The sequence below is a fragment of the Mya arenaria genome, chromosome 2 (genome assembly GCF_026914265.1).
Source record: "Mya arenaria isolate MELC-2E11 chromosome 2, ASM2691426v1".
In the NCBI taxonomy this organism is placed as follows: domain Eukaryota; kingdom Metazoa; phylum Mollusca; class Bivalvia; order Myida; family Myidae; genus Mya; species Mya arenaria.
The window spans coordinates 46,742,009-46,761,880 of NC_069123.1; the positions used below are offsets into that span (position 1 = coordinate 46,742,009).

General features: G+C 35.2%; 2 protein-coding genes and 2 non-coding genes across 4 annotated transcripts; 3 read left to right on the forward strand and 1 right to left on the reverse strand.

Moving 5' to 3' along the window:
- The first annotated feature begins 778 nt into the window (after positions 1–778).
- Positions 779–850, forward strand: Trnat-ugu (transfer RNA threonine (anticodon UGU)). Its single transcript has one exon. It is a non-coding gene; the product is annotated as a tRNA-Thr (tRNA).
- Positions 851–1,609: 759 nt separating this feature from the next.
- On the forward strand, positions 1,610–1,681 carry Trnat-ugu (transfer RNA threonine (anticodon UGU)). Its single transcript has one exon. It is a non-coding gene; the product is annotated as a tRNA-Thr (tRNA).
- A 903-nt stretch (positions 1,682–2,584) lies between these two features.
- LOC128222652 (SUMO-conjugating enzyme UBC9-B-like) lies at positions 2,585–10,956 on the reverse strand. Its single transcript, XM_052931752.1, has 7 exons — positions 10,814–10,956; positions 9,572–9,648; positions 9,137–9,220; positions 5,656–5,728; positions 4,956–5,065; positions 3,760–3,839; positions 2,585–3,235 (listed from the first exon to the last, which is right to left on the reverse strand). The coding sequence occupies exons 2-7, from the start codon at positions 9,635–9,637 to the stop codon at positions 3,166–3,168; spliced, it is 483 nt and encodes a 160-aa protein (XP_052787712.1). The 5' UTR covers positions 9,638–9,648; positions 10,814–10,956; the 3' UTR covers positions 2,585–3,165.
- Positions 10,957–11,119: 163 nt separating this feature from the next.
- Positions 11,120–17,918, forward strand: LOC128222643 (peroxisomal 2,4-dienoyl-CoA reductase [(3E)-enoyl-CoA-producing]-like). The gene is made up of 8 exons (XM_052931740.1): positions 11,120–11,336; positions 14,154–14,222; positions 14,454–14,571; positions 14,902–14,971; positions 15,776–15,900; positions 16,568–16,661; positions 17,227–17,331; positions 17,517–17,918. Exons 1-8 carry the CDS (start codon positions 11,266–11,268, stop codon positions 17,729–17,731), a joined length of 867 nt encoding a protein of 288 aa, XP_052787700.1. The 5' UTR covers positions 11,120–11,265; the 3' UTR covers positions 17,732–17,918.
- Positions 17,919–19,872: the final 1,954 nt, after the last annotated feature.

Genomic DNA, 19,872 nt, shown 5'->3' on the forward strand with positions numbered 1-19,872 from the left:
TTTTTTACTTTTCAGTTTGATTTAAATACACATCTATCTATAAGTGTGACCTTGACCTTTGAATTGAAAGCATAAAGGTTAAAGGCTGACCTAAGAACTACAAACGTAATTTACACAGTTCATGCATTACAAAACAGCTCTTATTATTACACAATACTAGTAGTCTACATGTCATGTGATTGAATTCAAATTGACAGCTGAGGAACAAAGTATTTCTATAAAATAAATATTGGTAAACAGTGACCTCCAAGTATGACCAAGCATTGTATTTCCAAACCACTTGCAAAGATGGTTGACAATAGTGCGGTGTCTGCTTGTGTTTTATTCGATAATTTGAAAACAATTGCTGAGGGATAACGCTTATAGTATTACAATTACATCGATGTGTGAAATTTGTGATTAGCTCACGGACTTTAATGGCGACGCACGTTTGTTGCTCTCTACTTATGTGAAATTTGATAGAAATCCGCTTAAAAGTGAACAATAATGAAATGAGATGTCTATACATGTACCAGAATTCCCAGATATACAAATAAAGAAAATTTATTTCGTGTTTGAATTTTACAGATTCTATAAAAAATGATCCTGCCTAATTAAGCTCATTTTTATCATCAAAGTCGCGACCCCTGGTGCACAAGACCTTTCCTCTTACTACTGAGTTATTGAAGCAGTTGAATAATGCGCAAGGCTATTAAACACATGAAAACCTCCACAAAAGGTGCACAGTTGTGGGGAATTGCTTTAATTTAAACCTATTTGTAATAAGGCGCGTATGGGAGCCTCTATAGTTCAGTGGTAGAGCACTGGTCTTGTAAACCAGGGGTCGTTAGTTCAAACCTCAGTGGAGGCAAAGGTTTTGTTAAAAGACACACGCGCACACACAGTAAGAGAGCTGTCACTGGAACGAGATAAATACAACCGATTTGGTCTGGGATTTTAGTATTTATTTTGAAGTTTAAAGGTGTTTTTTCACCTTTTCAGTTTTTTAGGATTGGTATTCATATCTGCAAAAGTGACTTTGACATTTGAGCTAAAATATGAACGATATGACGCACTTCAACATGATGTCCTTATACTAAGTTTAATTGAAATCACATAAATAGCAACAATTTATTCATAAAAGATGAATACTTAATACGAAATTTAATTAAAGCCCATGAAGCTATCGGCGAGACATCAAATTTACCATTGCAGTCCATTTTACGCAATATTGACCTTCAAGGCCGATTTTAGGTGACGTATGTGAAGTTTGATCGAAATCCGATTCAAGAGAATACGGACTCATTGTATATACCATTATAAATCAATTTTCAAATGAAAAAATCAGCGATTGAAATTTATTTTGTATAACAACGTGTATTATTTTGCAGTCTCTATCAAAACAATTTATTATAAATAAGCCCAAATTTAAGATAAAGAATGCGACCCTTGGCTTACAAGACCCTTTTCAAACCAATAAATTATGGAGACAGTTCAAAAGTGAGCATATCTATTATACATATGAATACGGCCTCACACTCTTTACACAAAAGGTGCACAGCTGTGTGCGATTGGTCAACATATCGACTAATGTTAATTTTATCTAATGAGTGATTGTTCGTGTATGTGAGCCTCTATAGCTCAGTGGTAGAGCACTGGTCTTGTAAACCAGGGGTCGTGAGTTCAAACCTCACTGGAGGCATACATTTTGTTAAAACACAAACCAAACAAGAGCTGTCACAGGTACGAGATAAATGCATCCATTAGGCCTTGCGTTTTTAACATTTATTTTGATAAAAAAATGATTTAACTTAACATCTGGAAGTGTGACCTAGACCATTGAACTGAAAGCATAGAGATTCTTACCACTCTCCCATGGTAAAGATAAAACGCCCGAATGGAACTCCTTTTTAATGGTCACCACATTGCAATTACCTCCCTTGTTGAAGACTGACGTCTGTAGCATCATAGGAACCTTGTCTTGTTGCAATATTTAGAATGATTTTTAATTATTTCTCGCTTGAAATGTCACCATAAAAGTTTTCATGCACCTTTCAAGAAATAATGCTTCACTCTCCTCAGAACTATTTAAAGGCCGATTTCACTATTAACATAATCTGAATTACTGCGCGCATATCCATGACAATCACGAATTATCACATATCCATACGCATTTGTTTCCACTACGCACAAAATAGTTCCAGCAAAAATATATTTTTTTTTACTTTATTTTGTTTAACTGAGGTGGAAGAAAAAACATCTACCATAGCCACTCTTGTAAGAATAAAGATATATTCATCCCAACCCTCGCACAGGGCGTTTTGCGGAAACTCAGTAAACCTCGTTTCCGCAAAACACCCTACGCTCGGGTCGGGATGAACCTATCTTACACTCTCGGCCATGGAAGATACTTATAGTCGATAGAAGTGGTAATACATGTATTCACTAATATGCCAAACACTGGTGAAAGAATTCCGGCCTATTCCATCAAAGGCTTGATTTCAAGGACTGGAACAAGAATCTTAATATCAATAACAGACGCCATTATTTGTACATGTCAGTTCTTTATTTACAATGAACAATGAATAGTGACAATAACAATATGTAAGTTCAAGTATATATAATTATCAATGTTATATTAGTTCCAAAAAGATTACCACGAGTGTTCATAATCAATGCGTTGTCAAAAGATATTATTGTCAATTGCTGTTCAGAAAAAAACGTAAATGTCTATAATTCATTTACATGTAGATCAGTATGTCTTCATATGCAACGTTGACTAAATGGCAATAAAGTACAGTGGTCGGTTAATAAGAGCTCAAATAATTAAGAAACCTTTACAGGTACTCAAATTACAAACCATGAGCTTACATCATAATGGAATGAGATTTATCATAAGTGTTCATAGTGGTATAATATAGAAATCTTAGGACTTTATCTTACAGCAAAGCACTTACATGCATTTAATCACAAATTATCAGAGTAATTCGAGAAAAACACTCCTTTTTAATGCATTGGTGATTTTGCAACAAAATTATCATTACACTGATAGAAGAAAAGAAGCACATTTCTCTAGGAGCTAGTATAGCAGGTCAACACAATGACATTGTCAGTTGATACTGGCGTGTAGAGAAGAATGGATGAGGATGAAAATAGAGATGTCAGATCTGCACACTCCACGCCTGACTACAAGGATGGGTCACGGAACTTCAGGGCTTGTTCTCGCACGCGGCGCTCATACTCATTACGGTTCTGGCTGGAAAAGGATAAGGGAAAATAAAAAAATGGCATAGATTAGTTCAATTTCATTAAACATGATGGAGCTTATTTTGGCATGGTTAACACAATAAAAAGAAATCTATTAAAATTAAAATGCCTTATATAATAAATGGCATATTTCTGGGACGCTCCCAGCAGATTTTGCATTTAACCAGGCTGGTTTTCTTCAATCGTAATTACTCATTCCAGCACAAGCCGTTTTTTTTTGTTTTCTACATTGAGAAGCATTTTTTTATTACATCTGAATTTCAACTGTAAAAACAGTGAAAGAACTGTATTAAGTGTATAAGTTGTAAGAACATGTATTGCGCAAAGAAATCTAGTCTACATTTTTCCAAATCTAATACATGTACATTTATTTCCTAAATTTTGATTGGTATTCACATCCAGCCAGGAAACCCAGGGATATGGAATGTATGCTATATCTTTTACCAAGAATATATCTTAATATGATTTCAAATGCTTTAGCACTCTACATTTGGAACATAAATGACTAGGTACCAGAATATAGTGTAGGCCTCGGCCTGGGCAGGATCCTTTATGTTCGGCTCGTTGAGTAGTTCCTGTATACCCAGCAGGATCTGCAAGTTAAAATCAGGAATATCTACATGCCTTTTTGAACCAAACACAAAGTTACTTTTCTTATCCATGCAAAACTTACAATCTCTGGTCTTGTATGTTATTGGCATGCAACTATGTAGATAATACATGTACTGCATATGAACAAACACTTCAGACTGAAATAGTGTGAAGGTTTTAACAGCAGCCTAATAACTTGCTTATACATTATTCCTTACACTCTGCGCCACAGCTTCATTCTTCTCATATTTGATTCCCATAACACTTAATCATTCAAAACTTTTACTAAACATTGATTTTCTATACAGTTGAACACCTCTATTCTGAACACTGTTTATCCGAAATTATCGCTATTTCGAATTTATTTTTCGGTCCCGATTTTACTCCTGTTTTGTTTAACTAAATTTTTGGTCTTTAATCCGAAATCGCTTATCCGAAATAATCGCTATTCCGAAATTACGGTCCCGATTTGGTATTTCACACCTATTTATCAATTCTTAATTCGAACCTGATTGTGTCATAGTCTTTCACACCTTACTGCGAATGCACTTGGGCATCGGCTTGAGGCGAAAATGGAGCACAATTAGCGCTTGTTAAAGAATGACATTGAGCATGCGTATGTTACAAACATGGATGTCAGAAAATGAGTGTTTCATTTCGGTGATGTAGTATATAATTGCTGGTTAACACAATCTGAATATCATTCGAAAATGTTATCAGATTCATTCATGTGCTGTCAGTTTGTTTTAAATGTTTTATGATGTTTTAATAAAGAAGTATAATAACGAATTATTTGTCAATTATATAAATAATAAATCAACAAATATTTTTATATACGAAAGATACCTCAAACCGAGTGTATCGCATTGGTAACGTGTAACCGACATTGCAATTTTCACGACTTAGTATTTCACGTCATCTATAATTCGCGAACACTGTCTTTTGCAGATTTTTTTAAATCCGAAACACCGCTATTCCGAAGTAATTTGTTGGGTCCCTACAACTTCGGATTAACGGTGTTCAACTGTATTGCAAAGATAAAATGTAAGGTGGTAATTTTGTTGATCATAATCAGTTAACTATAATCCATCTGAAGCCAGACACGAAGACCCTGTTACCTGTTTGATGGTGACAGCCGGTCTCCAATCTTTCTCTTCATCTAGCAAGGACAGACACACGGTGCCAGATGGGTAAACGTTCGGGTGGAACAGAGGCGGCTCACACTTGCCTGCAGTTAAATAACTATCATTAAAATAATTATATCATTAAGAAAGGGACATGTTCGGGTTGAACAGGGGTGACTCACTCTTGCCTTGGGTTAAATAACTCTATGATTAAGACAGGGACATGTTCGGGTTGAACAGGGGTGACTCACTCTTGCCTTGGGTTAAATAACTCTATGATTAAGACAGGGACATGTTCGGGTTGAACAGGGGTGACTCAATCTTGCCATGAAATTATATAATTCTATCATTAAGACAGAGACACGTTTCTTTTGAAAAGAGGTGGCTCACACTTGCCTGCAATTAAATAACTCTTATCATTAAGACAGGGACATGTTAAACAAATAAAAGTCACAATGCAATTTCGTACAGAGGAGAAGGTCAATTTAAACTGCACTAACACGATTGATAAGTCAGTTTTAACATCTGAAAGCATTTCACACAACACTGTTATTGTGAACATAATTTATAACTTGATTGGTCGAGTATACTATGCTTGTAAGTTGTATGCTTCAAATTCTTGAAATTCCAAGTTAATTTTCAAATTCTTGTAATTCCAAGTTAATTTGCTAACAGTAGTAACACAAAAACTCACACTTGGGCGGAGTGCTAGGATAATCCTCCTTGAACAGCATTCGGATTTTGTACAAGCCATTTTCCCAAATGGTCTGGAAAAAATATACAAAAAAAATTGTAACATCTTTATGTGTTTTAAAGTATGAACAGAGTTTTGCACAATAACTAAATAATTTACCTTAGACAGTAAAAGAAAAGTTTATACTTATGATGATAACAAGTGTATCACTGGAAGCGACTGATGAACATACCATAATAACAAGAGTATCACTGGAAGCAACTGATGAACGTACGATAATAACAAGTGTATCACTGGAAGCGACTGATGAACATACCATAATAACAAGAGTATCACTGGAAGCGACTGATGAACATACCATAATAACAAGAGTATCACTGGAAGCGACTGATGAACATACCATAATAACAAGAGTATCACTGGAAGCGACTGATGAACATACCATAATAACAAGAGTATCACTGGAAGCGACTGATGAACGTACGATAATAACAAGAGTATCACTGGAAGCGACTGATGAACGTACGATAATAACAAGAGTATCACTGGAAGCGACTGATGAACGTACGATAATAACAAGAGTATCACTGTAAGCGACTGATGAACATACCATAATAACAAGAGTATCACTGGAAGCAACTGATGAACATACGATAATAACAAGAGTATCACTGGAAGCGACTGATGAACATACGATAATAACAAGAGTATCACTAGAAGCGACTGATACTCCGTGAATGCCTAATTGTCCAAGAAATGGCAGCAATCATAATACTCATTTATTGGCAGAAGGGGAATGGTTGCAACATTTAATAACATGCGAATCCATGAGCAAATTTGGGAACAAAAGTTTATAATAGATTATAAGAAATGGAACAAATAATAGCAGCACTTGCAATACTCAAAAATTGGTAGTAGGGGGATAGTTGTGGAATGAATTTTGATCTTCAAACATTTCATAACATGCATATATATTATGGAATCATTAAAATATAAATTTTCAGTAAATTTCAAAATATCTACCAAAACTGTAGGTCCCTAAATAAGTTAGCAATGATGTCAAAAGTTAAAAAAAAAGAAGAATGAATGAGGACAATGAAGAAATATTCTAAAATACCAAGAAAGCAATCCTCCAGAAGGATAGACCTGTATGAATAAATAAATTTTCAATCCTGCAATGAATTATTATTTTTTGAATGCATTTAAAACAAGAGGGCCATGATGGCCCTAAATCGCTCACCTGAGTGAAAGAGTTTAACCTTTGTAATCAATATAGCTTGATATTTGTTCTCAAAGAATATTGAAAAACATACTGGTCAAACACGTTGCCCGGATAATCACTGACAGGACTTGTCACAGTTGCCAGCACATTGACAGGACTTGTCACAGTTTCCTGCACACTGACAGGACTTCTTGATTGACTGCACACTGATAGGACTTTGTTCAGTTGCCTGCACACTGACAGGACTTGATGATTAACTGCACCCTGACAGAATTAGATTCTCATACCTGCACACTGACAGGACTTTGTTCAGTTGCCTGCACACTGATAGGACTTGATAATTGACTGCACACTGGCAGCACTTGATATGGATATCTGCACACTTACAGGACTTTTTTCAGTTGCCTGCACACTGACAGGACTTTGTTCAATTGCCTGCACACTGACTGGACTTCGCTCAATTGCCTGCACACTGACAAAACTATGTTAAATTGCTTGCACACGGAAATAACTTTTAGTATATAGTATAATAGACATACAAACAACAAACAGTGCACCATCCAATAAAATCAATAAACTGCCTTAAGCTCTAAAAATCAATTTTCCTAACACATTTTCACCTTTCACTAATTTTACCTCTTCTTCCATATAGGACAACATCATCTTCCTTCAAATTTTTAGAATCAAATTCTTCTTTATATAAGGCTTATTCACTATCCAAACAAAAGATAAGATTGTAGATTAGAATAATCTACATGAAGTTTACAATAATCTACATGAAGTTCAATGGAAAAGTCTGATTATTCAATTTATCATTAAGTAAAAATGAAATTTCTTCTAAAGAATAAAGTGTATAATAATTATTTGAATCTATGAACCTAAAAAAAGAACAATAATTACCTTAGAAGTGACTATTTTGAAGACTTGATAAAATTTAAAATCTATTCCCTTGTTACTAAAAATAGAAAGTAGTGCAATCTCCAACAAAAAGGGAGACCTTATAGCAAGACTTACTGCCCTTGCTTCAAGAGTAAACTTTACACAACTATCAGATCTTAACAAAATGTATTTATAATGAACTTGTAACCCACAGGGTGAGGCAATTTTTCTCCAGGGGCATAATTTGAATACACATGGTAGATAACCAACAGACAAAGTTACACACCAAATATTGAAGCACTAAGCCTCATAGTATTTGCCAAAAAAAGTTTTGTAGTTTTTCCTTTAGGTTGCCATAGCAACCAGAGTTCTGCATGGAATTCATTTCTTTGAACAATTTTGATAAACCAAACCAAGGATCAATCCTATAAAGTTTCATTAAAAATAGTCCAAGCGGTTTAGGAGAACATGATGATTATAATCAATTGTTGATGCTTTTCCTTTAGGTTGCCATGGCAACAAGAGTTCTGCATGGAATTCATTTCTTTGAACAATTTTGAAAAAGCACCAACCAAGGATCATTCCTATGAAGTTTCATTGTAATTGTCGAAGCCGTTTAGGAGAAATTGATGATTTGATGTTGACGCCAAACAACGGACGCTGGACATAGACCGATCACAATAGCTCACCTTGAGCACTTAGTACTCAGGTGAGCAAACCTGAGTACTAACATGATAATGGTTTTGCACACTGCACATATGGTGCATAGTTACCTCTGTATATGTTTCAAGTTTCTTTGAAATCACATTTGTACTTTTTAAATAATGCTCCGTACAAGTGTAAGATCATTTTAGATGGAATCCTTTCAGCACTTTCCGGACAAGCCCCATAATGAAGAGGGATGGTAAAGGGGAAATAGCTCGGTAAACATGGAAGAGAGGATTAAAGCTCTTGTACACTGCACTTCCTCTCATTTCTATCTAATTTATTCCAAGTTTCATTTATATCTCTCCTTATGGTCTGGACAAGCAGCTTCCTTATTAGTGCATACTGTAAAAGTGAAACTCGAATATCATTCAGCAATAACTGAAGCTAGAACTATAATTTATGGTGCTTGCGTAGTGCCCTTGTGCATATTGCCCTCTATCTTTATTATAGCTCCATTGAAATTCCTTCAAGATTTTTTTGCAGTTATTTTCCAGAAAAGGGTGTGACAGGCGGTCAAAGCGTCGACTTGATGCTCTCCGTCATGGAAACATAATTCAACATGTTAAAATTGAAATGCCAAAAACAAAATAATCTTTTGAAAGGTGTTCCATCATCATGTCCACTTTCAGCTACTCTTCACATGCAGAAATACACAATAAATCCAACACAAACCCCTTTTTTCCCTGGTATCAGGCATTCCCAGTTCAATAGATTGAGTGTTCCATCGGCATTTTTACTTGGCTTTGCAACAAAACCCTGAAAATATGCAAACATTTTTAATGGAATAATACAATGAAAAACAAAAGGCAACAAACTTCATCAACTTACTGTTTGTATAGTAAATATGTTGTTCTTTTAAGCTCAGTATGTAACTGATGTGATGTAAATTGATTAAATTGCAACCAGAATAATTATATAATGAAGTAGAGAATATTAATGACAGACAGTGAGTTTAAACACCCTTTAAATAAAGATACTTGTATCTTACCTATGTCAATGTTAACAAGCAAGCATTACACCATTAAAAATAGCTAGTGCTTATACCAAGAGATATTTGAACAAAAGACAACATCATTGTTGAGGACTTAATGATAATATGTCACTTACAAATGGATGGTCCTTTCTCCAGGCTTTGCGTTCCTCAGAGAGCCGAGCCAGAGCAATTCCAGACATTCTATTTTAATCTGATACAAACAAAAGAAACAGTTTTAAAGCACCAGGAGTACAATGATTGGATACAACAAATAGTAAGTGACAGTAACAGATACTTTAATTAATAATATTGTTCAACTTTGTTATACAGACCAAATAACATGAATACATTTGTCAGGCCTCAAGGCAGCTAATATACATTTAGCTTTTAATCCTGGAACATACATTTTTTTCCCGCCAATGGTATAGTATAAAGCCAAGGGTGCTAAAATATTCAGCGTCAGATGACATGCTTATGTTGATAAAATGTGAGAAAAAAGCGAATGTTTACTCATAAATTTGTGTTATCAAGAAATCTGACGTCAAAACATTTATTTGATTTAAAACAGACAATTGTTGAATGCCATTAAATGTGTGTCCTTTCCAATAACGTCACTGATTGAAAGCACAGTGTTTTTTTGTGCATGCATTGTCTGTGCAATTAATCGAGGGAGATTACAGTCAATGTTTTTTTTTTATATATTTCCTGGATATAAAATTTGTCCAGAGTAAGGTCTGCTTATGCACCAGTCAATTAAAACCAAGCCCCCCCCCCCCACAAAAAAAGTCCGGGGAATAGCAGGGACTTTAACTATCAGTCCAGCCAAGCCCGGGGACAAACTGCTGGTAATATCCCCGTCAAATGCCCCGCACAGTAGGGACCCTAGGTAAGGCCTATTCCCCCCTATTTTTATGGCACGAAGACAAAACTACCGCATTCATCCAGCATTGCAGGGCCACATGGAAGGTGGCCAATTTCCCCGGTATACCCCTGCAGGGGGGACCTTGGTTACAATTGACTGGTGCATTAATGAAACCCCTGAACCTTGTAAAGTAAAATGAACCAATAAAATGGGGATGTGAACCTACTGCTCATCCGACACAGAAATATTTTAGCTACATTAATTTTGGATGAAAAAAATATGTTATGAAAATCATGAAAGATCCAAAATTGATAACTACCGATTCTTTTCTATTTACATTAAAATTATTAATTTTGATGTCGACTGTGAAATTCATATCGCGAAAATATATGATTTACTATCATTATATCAGACAAATGAAATATATCCCGACATGGTGAAAACATAACGTTTCAAAGTGTCAACAGCATACACCTTCTGTCATTAACTATCCCATATTTCATAATTTACTTACTGAAAATACTTTTTCACAAAAATTACGGCGGGATATCACGTGACTCGCAAAGTTTGTTAACCGGTGTCTACAAGACTTCAGTTAAACGGATAGAATTCCAGGAAACAGTGTCAAATAAGTGTACCATCATTAGATGACTTCATAAACTACATTTTCTCAAAATTATATTTGTTTACGTATTACTGCATATTTTTCCAGGTATAAGCGAATCATGTTTTGTTTGAATCAAAATTGAATATATAATATCCCAATTGGGCAAGATTCCGCAGTTGAAACATTCGTCACGTGTTAGTCATGTGACGTCCATCCTAAATATTGACTTCAATGTGCTATTTTATGTATAGGTATTTGAAGTATATAAATTGCTTTATATGCATAGACCTGGGAACTCTTATGCGCATAACGTCTAAGTGTCTGGTTTGGAATAAAACTGAAAACACGACTCTTGAAATATGTCTCAAAACACTGCCAAGGAAGAGTGTGTTAAAAACTTCAAATATATTTTCAGGAATGATTTATTTCTGTGAGTATATAATTTACCTCAACTATTTATTTTCTTGAAAAAGAGATGTTGACGTTCGACGTCGTTGCTCGTTTTAAATTTTGGATTAAATCAATATGAAGAAATTTTAAAAGGCAAAGTGAAAGGATTAATTAAAATAAAAAATAAGAATTAAAACATGGGATGATCCATTTTTAAGATTTTTTGGGGGCAACATGTTTGAAAGAAAATATTTATATAAATTAATTTAGCTATGTATTAACATAAAGTTGTATAACTTATGTTGTTGCAAATTTAATTGAAGAAATATTGAAGTGTCAGTAAAACATCATTTCTACTAAGCACCAAGAGCTAGTAGTCCAAATAATTGTACGTTGACGGATTTTTTTTAGATTTTTGATATGGCAAATCCTTCACGTAGTTAGGGATTGGAAGAATCCCGTATAACACGTCTATTATTTTAGACTACAAGAGCTAGTATAAAATAATAGACGTGTTATACGGGATTCTTCCAATCCCTAACTACGTGAAGGATTTGCCATATCAAAAATCGTAAACGTAAAATTATTTGGACTAGACCAAGAGCTAGTGGAAATACTTGTACGCGGATGGATTTTTTTTACAATTTTTCATTTATGACAAATCCTTAAGGGATTAGAAGAATCCTAATTTGAATGTCTTTTATTGTAGAATAACCAAGAGCTATAGCTACTAAAAATACTTAACATCTTGTTTTAAAATAAATATGATGAAATTTATGATTAAGTGGAAAGTGGACAATTTTTTTTTTTTAAATAGTTCTTTAATAGAAGTAATTTTGTAGCTATTCTAACATGTAGCAGGACTGATTGTTATAACTAAAACATTACTATTATCGTTATAAACATAAATGAGGTACAATTTCAAGATCAATGATCTTTTTGCAGCTATTTCTGCACTGTGCTTATGTAAATTGCATTGATAGCTGTACATTAATTTAGTGATTTTAAAGGCAAACAAATAATATTGGTGAAAAAAAAATCTGATTTTAAAGGCGGCTAAAAAGTCCTCCAAGAAAAAATAAAAATTAAATGTCACCCCTCACCCCTTTAACTAAAATTGGATGAAAATCTAGCAATGAATATATTTATTAATGGCCTTAGAAACTTCTTTAAGCTCTGTCTCAGCATACATGCCATATCCCCCGGCGGGGGGAAAAATCCCCCGGAATTTTGACCCATCCCCTGGTCCCCCGCCGGGGGATTCATATCCCCTGGAATTTAAAAAAAATAAAAAAATCAGAACTTGCTTAAGGTTGGCAATGGAAAGCATCAATAATATCATGAGTGTGAAATTCCATGAAGGTCCTTGATGACTATGTCCAAAAATTATTGTATATGAGTGTATTTCTGTATTTATTCTTATATTATAAATGCAGATATTGCGCAAATTTTCGTCGCTTAAAAATCCCCTGGTGTAATATCAAAATCTCCTGGAATTCAGACCAAAATCCCCTGGGAAGCCTCTCAGAAATATGGCATGTATGAGCTCACCTGAGCACAAAATGCTCAGCTATTGTATTAGTGTGATTGCCGATTGTCCATGGCCTTCCATCCATTCATCGTTCATCAGCAACGTTTTCCTTCAAACAACCTCTCCTCCTAAACCACTTGGCCAATTTCAACCAAACTTCACAGGAATGTCCCTTTGGTGGCCCTTTTCCAGATTATTCAATAAAAGTGGTTCCATGCAGAACTTTGCTATTGGAGTGGAAAGAAAAAAAACGAAAATCTTTTTTTCAAAAAACGCTTGCCCAATTTCAACATAATTTTACAGAAATGCTCCTTAGGTTACAAGGAATCAAATTCCTTCACCCATGTTGATTTGTAAAAATCATGGCTGCCCGGGCTGAGGGGGCAGCGTTTCGTTTCACTATGTATGTCTATTTCAGAAACAGAATCTGCTAGCCCTATTTTAAAATTATTAGCACAGAAATGATTCTTAAGTGATCCTCTATGGAAGGCCTTCACCCCATGCTTATTCATAAAATAAATAGCCGCCAGGGGCGGGTCTTCTTTTCAAAACTTTTTTAAAAATCTTCTCTTCAGTAACTATTCAAAATAATTTCACAGAAATGTTCCTAAAGTGACCCTTTGTTAAATTACCTCACCCAATGTTTATTCATTAAAAACACAGTTTATGTCTGGGTCGAAAACTTTCTAAATCTCATCTTCAGAAATCATTGACCGCAATTCAAAATAATTTCACAGAAATGTTCCTTATGAGACCTTTTTATCAATATTTTTAATTAATCTTTAACGACAATAAAATAGATACTTATATATTCTCTAATGTATTACAATCATTGAAGATGTCAACTTCAAACTTCATGGACCATCTTGTTATCTTTCTCGGTCATTGATGATGTTAACATCTAGAATGCCTCCCATATTTAAAAAAATGATCAAGAATGTTATATTTTTTGTGCCTCATATGGGATTAAGTACACATTTATACATGTATACATTTTAAGCAAAGTGCTCAAGCTGAGCTATTGTGATCGCCCTATGTCCATAGTTTGTTGTGCATCCTTAACATATAAAAACTTAAAAATCTGCTTGTCTGAAAACGATGATATTTTGTATGTAGACTCATGTAGTGGTCCTTTAACAAAGTTGTTCAAATTTTGTCGCTGGGATCAAAATTGGCACTGCACAAGTTTGTGGTTCACAGTGAACTGTTATACTAATATAGTAAAGAGTTTGAAATTGGATAAAAAACTAATGCTCAAGGTGCATGATGTACTTTATCACATAGTACCACATCTTGAAGACTATACAAGTCCTGTTTTTCTTTCAGGGGTAAAGTGGCATTTGTGACAGGTGGAGGTACAGGGATAGGGTTCACTATTGCCGAGGTGTTGATGAGGTACCAACTTTTTACAATTGTAAATGACTATGGACAGAGTAACAATCTTTTTAAATGTAACGAATCCCTTCCTAAATGTTTACGTGTGTTATTGCTTAAGTCTTGAATTTCATGTTTTTGATTTTCTAGGAGCTTCCTGAAAATCAAAGAATTATTGTATGGTTTGTTATACACTGGACTTATCGTACATTCTGATTCTACTGTTTGTGTATCACTGCCCATGTGTTTCAGACATGGATGTGATACGGTCATCGCCAGTCGCCGCCTTGACAAATTGCAGGAGTCTGCAGCTACACTCCGGGCTGCCACCGGTCGACGGTGTCTGCCCATCCAGATGGATGTCAGAGATGTAATTAATAAAATAGATATAGTAAATATAAATACAAATGGTGATTTTCGTTGCAGAATTACAATAATGATATGGCTAAGTACTGTACACAAAGCAATGGGGGATATCTTTGATTTTCAGACACTTTAAAAAAAAATATGAAGAAAAAATAATAATTTGCATATATATATATATATATATATATATATATATATATATATATATATATATATATATATATATATATATATATATATATATATATATATGTATTAATGGTCGAGTTCCTATAGTTAAAACAAAAACGTTTTTTTTTTTAAATTGGATTTTTTATTTTTTGCTTCGCTTTAGCCCAAGAAAGTACAAGCAGCCGTTGCCGAAGCAATGAAAGAGTTTGGGAAGATAAATATCCTTGTGAACAGTAAGACAATATACTTACCATCATGTACCATACTTGCTCTAACTTTAAGCGGAAATTAGAATGTACATGTTTATGTTAAAATAACCAATGTCACATGCATGTATTTTTCCATTAACATATTTTAGTTAAGGCTTTCCACATTACAAAAGTGGGTTGGGAAGGCCAATAATTAAAAAGCTTCATAAGTTTATGTTGTTGTTATTCTAGGAGCTTTTTTTAAAGAGATACACAAACATCTTTTGCAATGTGTTTTAGTGTGATACGAAGTTGAGCAAATTCAGAAAAGAAGATTTATCAGATTTTGGCTCAAAAAACAATTTCTTTTTTTCAGAAAAATCTGTTGACAATATAAATATGTAAGTGTCAAAAAGCTCCAGACCACCAAATAAATTAATAATAATGTTTTGTGGCTTGTTCATGATATATTTTCAAATAAGACAGTAAGAAAATAGTGATTTAATTCCATTTTCTGGTTACAGAAATGCAAATGTATTTCTTAAAACAAAAGCAATCACCACAAATTTAAGCCTCAAAACATAATCCATTTGGTGGAAATGCTTATCAGAAAAAAGCAAAAGCTTTTTGAGCCAAAATCTGACAATTTTTTTTTCATAAAATTAACTCAACTCCTTATTACAACAGTCCTATGTTGCAAGAGACGTATGTATTAAGCTTGCTTAATATTGAACTTAAGAACTTAGTAAAAAAGCAATTTTGAAGTATTCTATTTTTTGTTTAAGATTAATTTTTGCACTGTTGAGCACTTTTAATAGATATCTTACTATTGACTTCTGTTTCCCACAGGTGCTGCTGGCAACTTCCTGTGCCCGGCGGAGGGGCTGTCCTTCAATGCTTTTCGTACTGTGATGGACATTGATGCTATGGGCACATATAATGTCACCAAGGTCGTCTTTGACGAGTACATGAAGGTAAGCATGCAGTTTTTTTTATCAGCCTGGTTTGTAGAACAGGACATATCATAATTTCACCTGCAGAGTATGGATGGGCTGGCTTCGGCATCCAGTTTGTTGTCCAATCATTAACTATAGAAGCATTTATGTAATCATCACCAAATTTGGTCAGAAAGTACATGCATAACATCTCTGACAAGTTCAATAATAGGAGGTGGAAAGTTATCACACTTTAATTATAGAAATTACTCAAAATTGGTCTTGTCTGATCAATAACTTTCTTTGGAAGCCTTGGTCATTTCATCACAAAATTGTATATGAATGTGAATGGGCATAATATCTTGGACATGTTTAATAACCAGTCACATTGCTCTAGACGCCAGAAAGTAATAGCCCTTTAGTTTTAGAAATGATCTAATATTGGTCTTGTTCGATCAATGGCTTAGGAAGCCATTTTCCAATCATCACCAAATTTGGTCAGAATGTGTATGGGCAAATATCTCAGTCAGGTTTGATGAAGAACCATGTGGCCTCAGTCACTCCAGAGTGATGACCCTTGAATTAGCAAAAAGTTTATTTACATTCATTTATTTGTCTGCTTTCTAAATTTAACTAAGGTACAATCAGTCGAAAATTACATTCTGTTCAGCATTTAATCAAACACTTTATGATTTGTCCATTACAGAAACATGGTGGTGTGATTGTTAACATCACGGCCACGCTGCAGGTGCGGGGTCAGGTCTACCAGCTGCATGCAGGGGCCGCCAAGGCTGCCATAGGTGAGTTACCTTCAACTTGTGTGACTAGCAACTTAAAATCGTACACATCGTTCTTATTGACTTTGTACAGTTGTGTATGATTCATTGAGTGTGTATTGTGACACCACTTTATAAAACATAAGCAGTTTTTTCACTTGGCTGGTATGAGGACTACTTAGTAATTTATTGGTACAAATTTGATTTCAAGGTTTAATTTGTTTAAACGTTTATTTTTTATTTTACAACAACTGTTAAGTGTTATATTATCTTATGCTAAGGCACTCTTGTTGGCAAGATGTTCCTGGAGAGTGTGGTCTTTCTTGTTGTGGAAACCTGAGAGCACGGACAAAACTGACTTGTCTAGCTTGGTAACCACCAACCATCATATTTGAAAAGAAAGCATTTTAGCTTGTCTGCTTTTTGTATAAAAATAATATTATAATGATAGAAACAATGGAGTCATGGCCACTTTTCAACTTAGGCTTTACATTTGCCCTTTTTTGATTGAAAAAACAACAGCACATAAGCTTTGGCCTCCACTTGCAGTCTTCTTGATATGTATACCGTGAATGTTTCCTGCATGTAGAGACCATGACAAAGCACCTTGCTGTGGAGTGGGGGGAGAAGGGGATTCGCATTATGTGTGTTGCACCCGGACCAATAGGAGACACGGAGGGATTCAGCAGGCTAGGTACAGTTTACATCATACATGTTAATGATAAGTTTTGACTGGGCTATTTCATGCCATGTTAGTGAGATATTAACATTTATATTAAGCCTGTATGGACTACATATCCATGTGGACTGACATGCACAAAATATAATGTCAATTAAATTTGGCCTACAAATCTTATGCATACAATGTTCTTTTTCCAGGAGGTAAAGCTCTCAGGAAGGAGTTTGTGGACAACATTCCCATCCAGCGTGTGGGTACGCGTGAGGACATAGCCAACACAGTGGTGTATGTGTGTAGTGACGCTGCCCAGCTGCTCACTGGCTCCACAGTCATTGCGGACGGTGGCTCCTGGCTCACAAACGAGAACAATCTAAGCCGCATTCGCCACATTGTGGAACTATATTCAAAAATGTGATGCCTTTGTTTTAGAAACTGAATATCATTTTCATTTGAGAGTTGCACTGCGAACGTTTAGTAACCAGAGTATACATTAACTATTACTTGTTAGATTTGTTTGTAAAATTTTACAATTTTTGCAATACTTCTAATCTAATAAAATTAAAGATGTATTAACATTTTGTCTTTAATAAATTTAAACATGATGTTGTAGCAATTTTACATTACAGCAGACCAATCAAAACAAGAGGCACATCAGTGCCTGTGCTCCACTGGCCAAAAGGTTCAAGCAAAGACCACCTAACAAACATTTTCGTCAAGTTTCATAGAAATACAATCATCAATTTTTGAGGAGAAGTTATTTAAAAAAAATATTTACTTTAATAGCTCTGGCTGCCATGTTGTGCAGTTGACCGAAATGATTTGGGCAATTTGAGTAAAGGAGCACCAAACAAACATTTCTGTTTTATCGAAAAAAGGTCATCGGTTTCGACGACAAGTCGTATAAAGTTTTTTTTATTTTTTAGCTCTGGCAGCCATGGTGTGCAGTGGACTGGAACCATTTAACAAATTTTGGTTAATGACCATCCAAGGAACATTTCTGTTTAAGTTTCATCAAAATCTGATCATCGGTTTCTGAGAAGATGTTCTTTAAAGGTTTTTCTATTTTTTTGCCCTGGCAGCCATGTTGTGCAGCGGACCGGAACCATTTGAGCAATTTTGGTTAAGGACCACCCAAGGAACAATTCTGTCAAGTTTCATCAAAATCTGCCTATCCGTTTCAGAGATGTCGTTTAAAGATTTTGCTATTTTTAGCTGTGGCGGCCATATTGTGCAATGGACCAGAACCATTTGAGCAATTTTATTAAAGGACCACCCAAGGAACATTACTGTCAAGTTTCATCAAAATCTGCCGAACCGTTTCAGAGGAGATGTCGTTTAAAGATTTTGCTATTTTTAGCTCTGGCGGCCATATTGTGCAATGGACCGGAACCATTTGAGCAGTTTTGGTAAAGGACCATCCAAGGAACATTTCTGTTAAGTTTCATCAAAATCTGATCATCGGTTTCTGAGAAGATGTTCTTTAAAGGTTTTTCTATTTTTTTGCCCTGGCAGCCATGTTGTGCAGCGGACCGGAACCATTTGAGCAATTTTGGTTAAGGACCACCCAAGGAACAATTCTGTCAAGTTTCATCAAAATCTGCCTATCCGTTTCAGAGGAGATGTCGTTTAAAGATTTTGCTATTTTTAGCTGTGGCGGCCATATTGTGCAATGGACCAGAACCATTTGAGCAATTTTAATAAAGGACCACCCAAGGAACATTACTGTCAAGTTTCATCAAAATCTGCCGAACCGTTTCAGAGGAGATGTCGTTTAAAGATTTTGCTATTTTTAGCTCTGGCGGCCATATTGTGCAATGGACCGGAACCATTTGAGCAATTTTGGTAAAGGACCTTCCAAGGAACATTTCTGTTAAGTTTCATCAAAATCTGATCATCGGTTTCTGAGAAGATGTTCTTTAAAGGTTTTTCTATTTTTTTGCCCTGGCAGCCATGTTGTGCAGCGGACCGGAACCATTTGAGCAAATTTGGTTAAGGACCACCCAAGGAACAATTCTCTCAAGTTTCATCAAAATCTGCCTATCCGTTTCAGAGGAAATGTCGTTTAAAGATTTTGCTATTTTTAGCTGTGGCGGCCATATTGTGCAATGGACCAGAACCATTTGAGCAATTTTAATAAAGGACCACCCAAGGAACATTACTGTCAAGTTTCATCAAAATCTGCCGAACCGTTTCAGAGGAGATGTCGTTTAAAGATTTAGCTATTTTTAGCTCTGGCGGCCATATTGTGCAATGGACCGGAACCATTTGAGCAATTTTGGTAAAGGACCACCAAAGGAACATTCCTGTGAAGTTTTGTCAAAATCCGCTTATCAGTTTCAGAGGAGATGTCGTTTAAAGTAAAAGTTTACGCACGCACGCACGCACTCACGACGGACAATCTGTGACGACATAAGCTCCATGGCCTTCGGCCAGTGGAGCTAAAAACATAAAGTCACTCTGTCACCAAACACCTAAAACCACTCAGAATAAGCCATATATAATCTGTATAACATTGTAACCCATTTCCTGGCTAACAGTATTGGTGACAATCTATAT

Bases quoted from the DNA above. Each gene is read 5' to 3' on its own strand.
- LOC128222643 (XM_052931740.1), top strand. From the start codon at position 11,266: ATGTCTCAAAACACTGCCAAGGAAGAGTGTGTTAAAAACTTCAAATAT. The intron at 15,901-16,567 runs GTAAGCATGCAG...TGTCCATTACAG, and splicing joins TCTTTGACGAGTACATGAAG to AAACATGGTGGTGTGATTGT. The intron at 17,332-17,516 runs GTACAGTTTACA...TTCTTTTTCCAG, and splicing joins GGAGGGATTCAGCAGGCTAG to GAGGTAAAGCTCTCAGGAAG.
- LOC128222652 (XM_052931752.1), bottom strand. From the start codon at position 9,637: ATGTCTGGAATTGCTCTGGCTCGGCTCTCTGAGGAACGCAAAGCCTGG. The intron at 5,729-9,136 runs GTTTGTGTTGGA...TATTTTTTCCAG, and splicing joins TGATACCAGGGAAAAAAGGG to ACCATTTGGGAAAATGGCTT. The intron at 3,840-4,955 runs GTAACAGGGTCT...TTTAACTTGCAG, and splicing joins CGGCTGTCACCATCAAACAG to ATCCTGCTGGGTATACAGGA.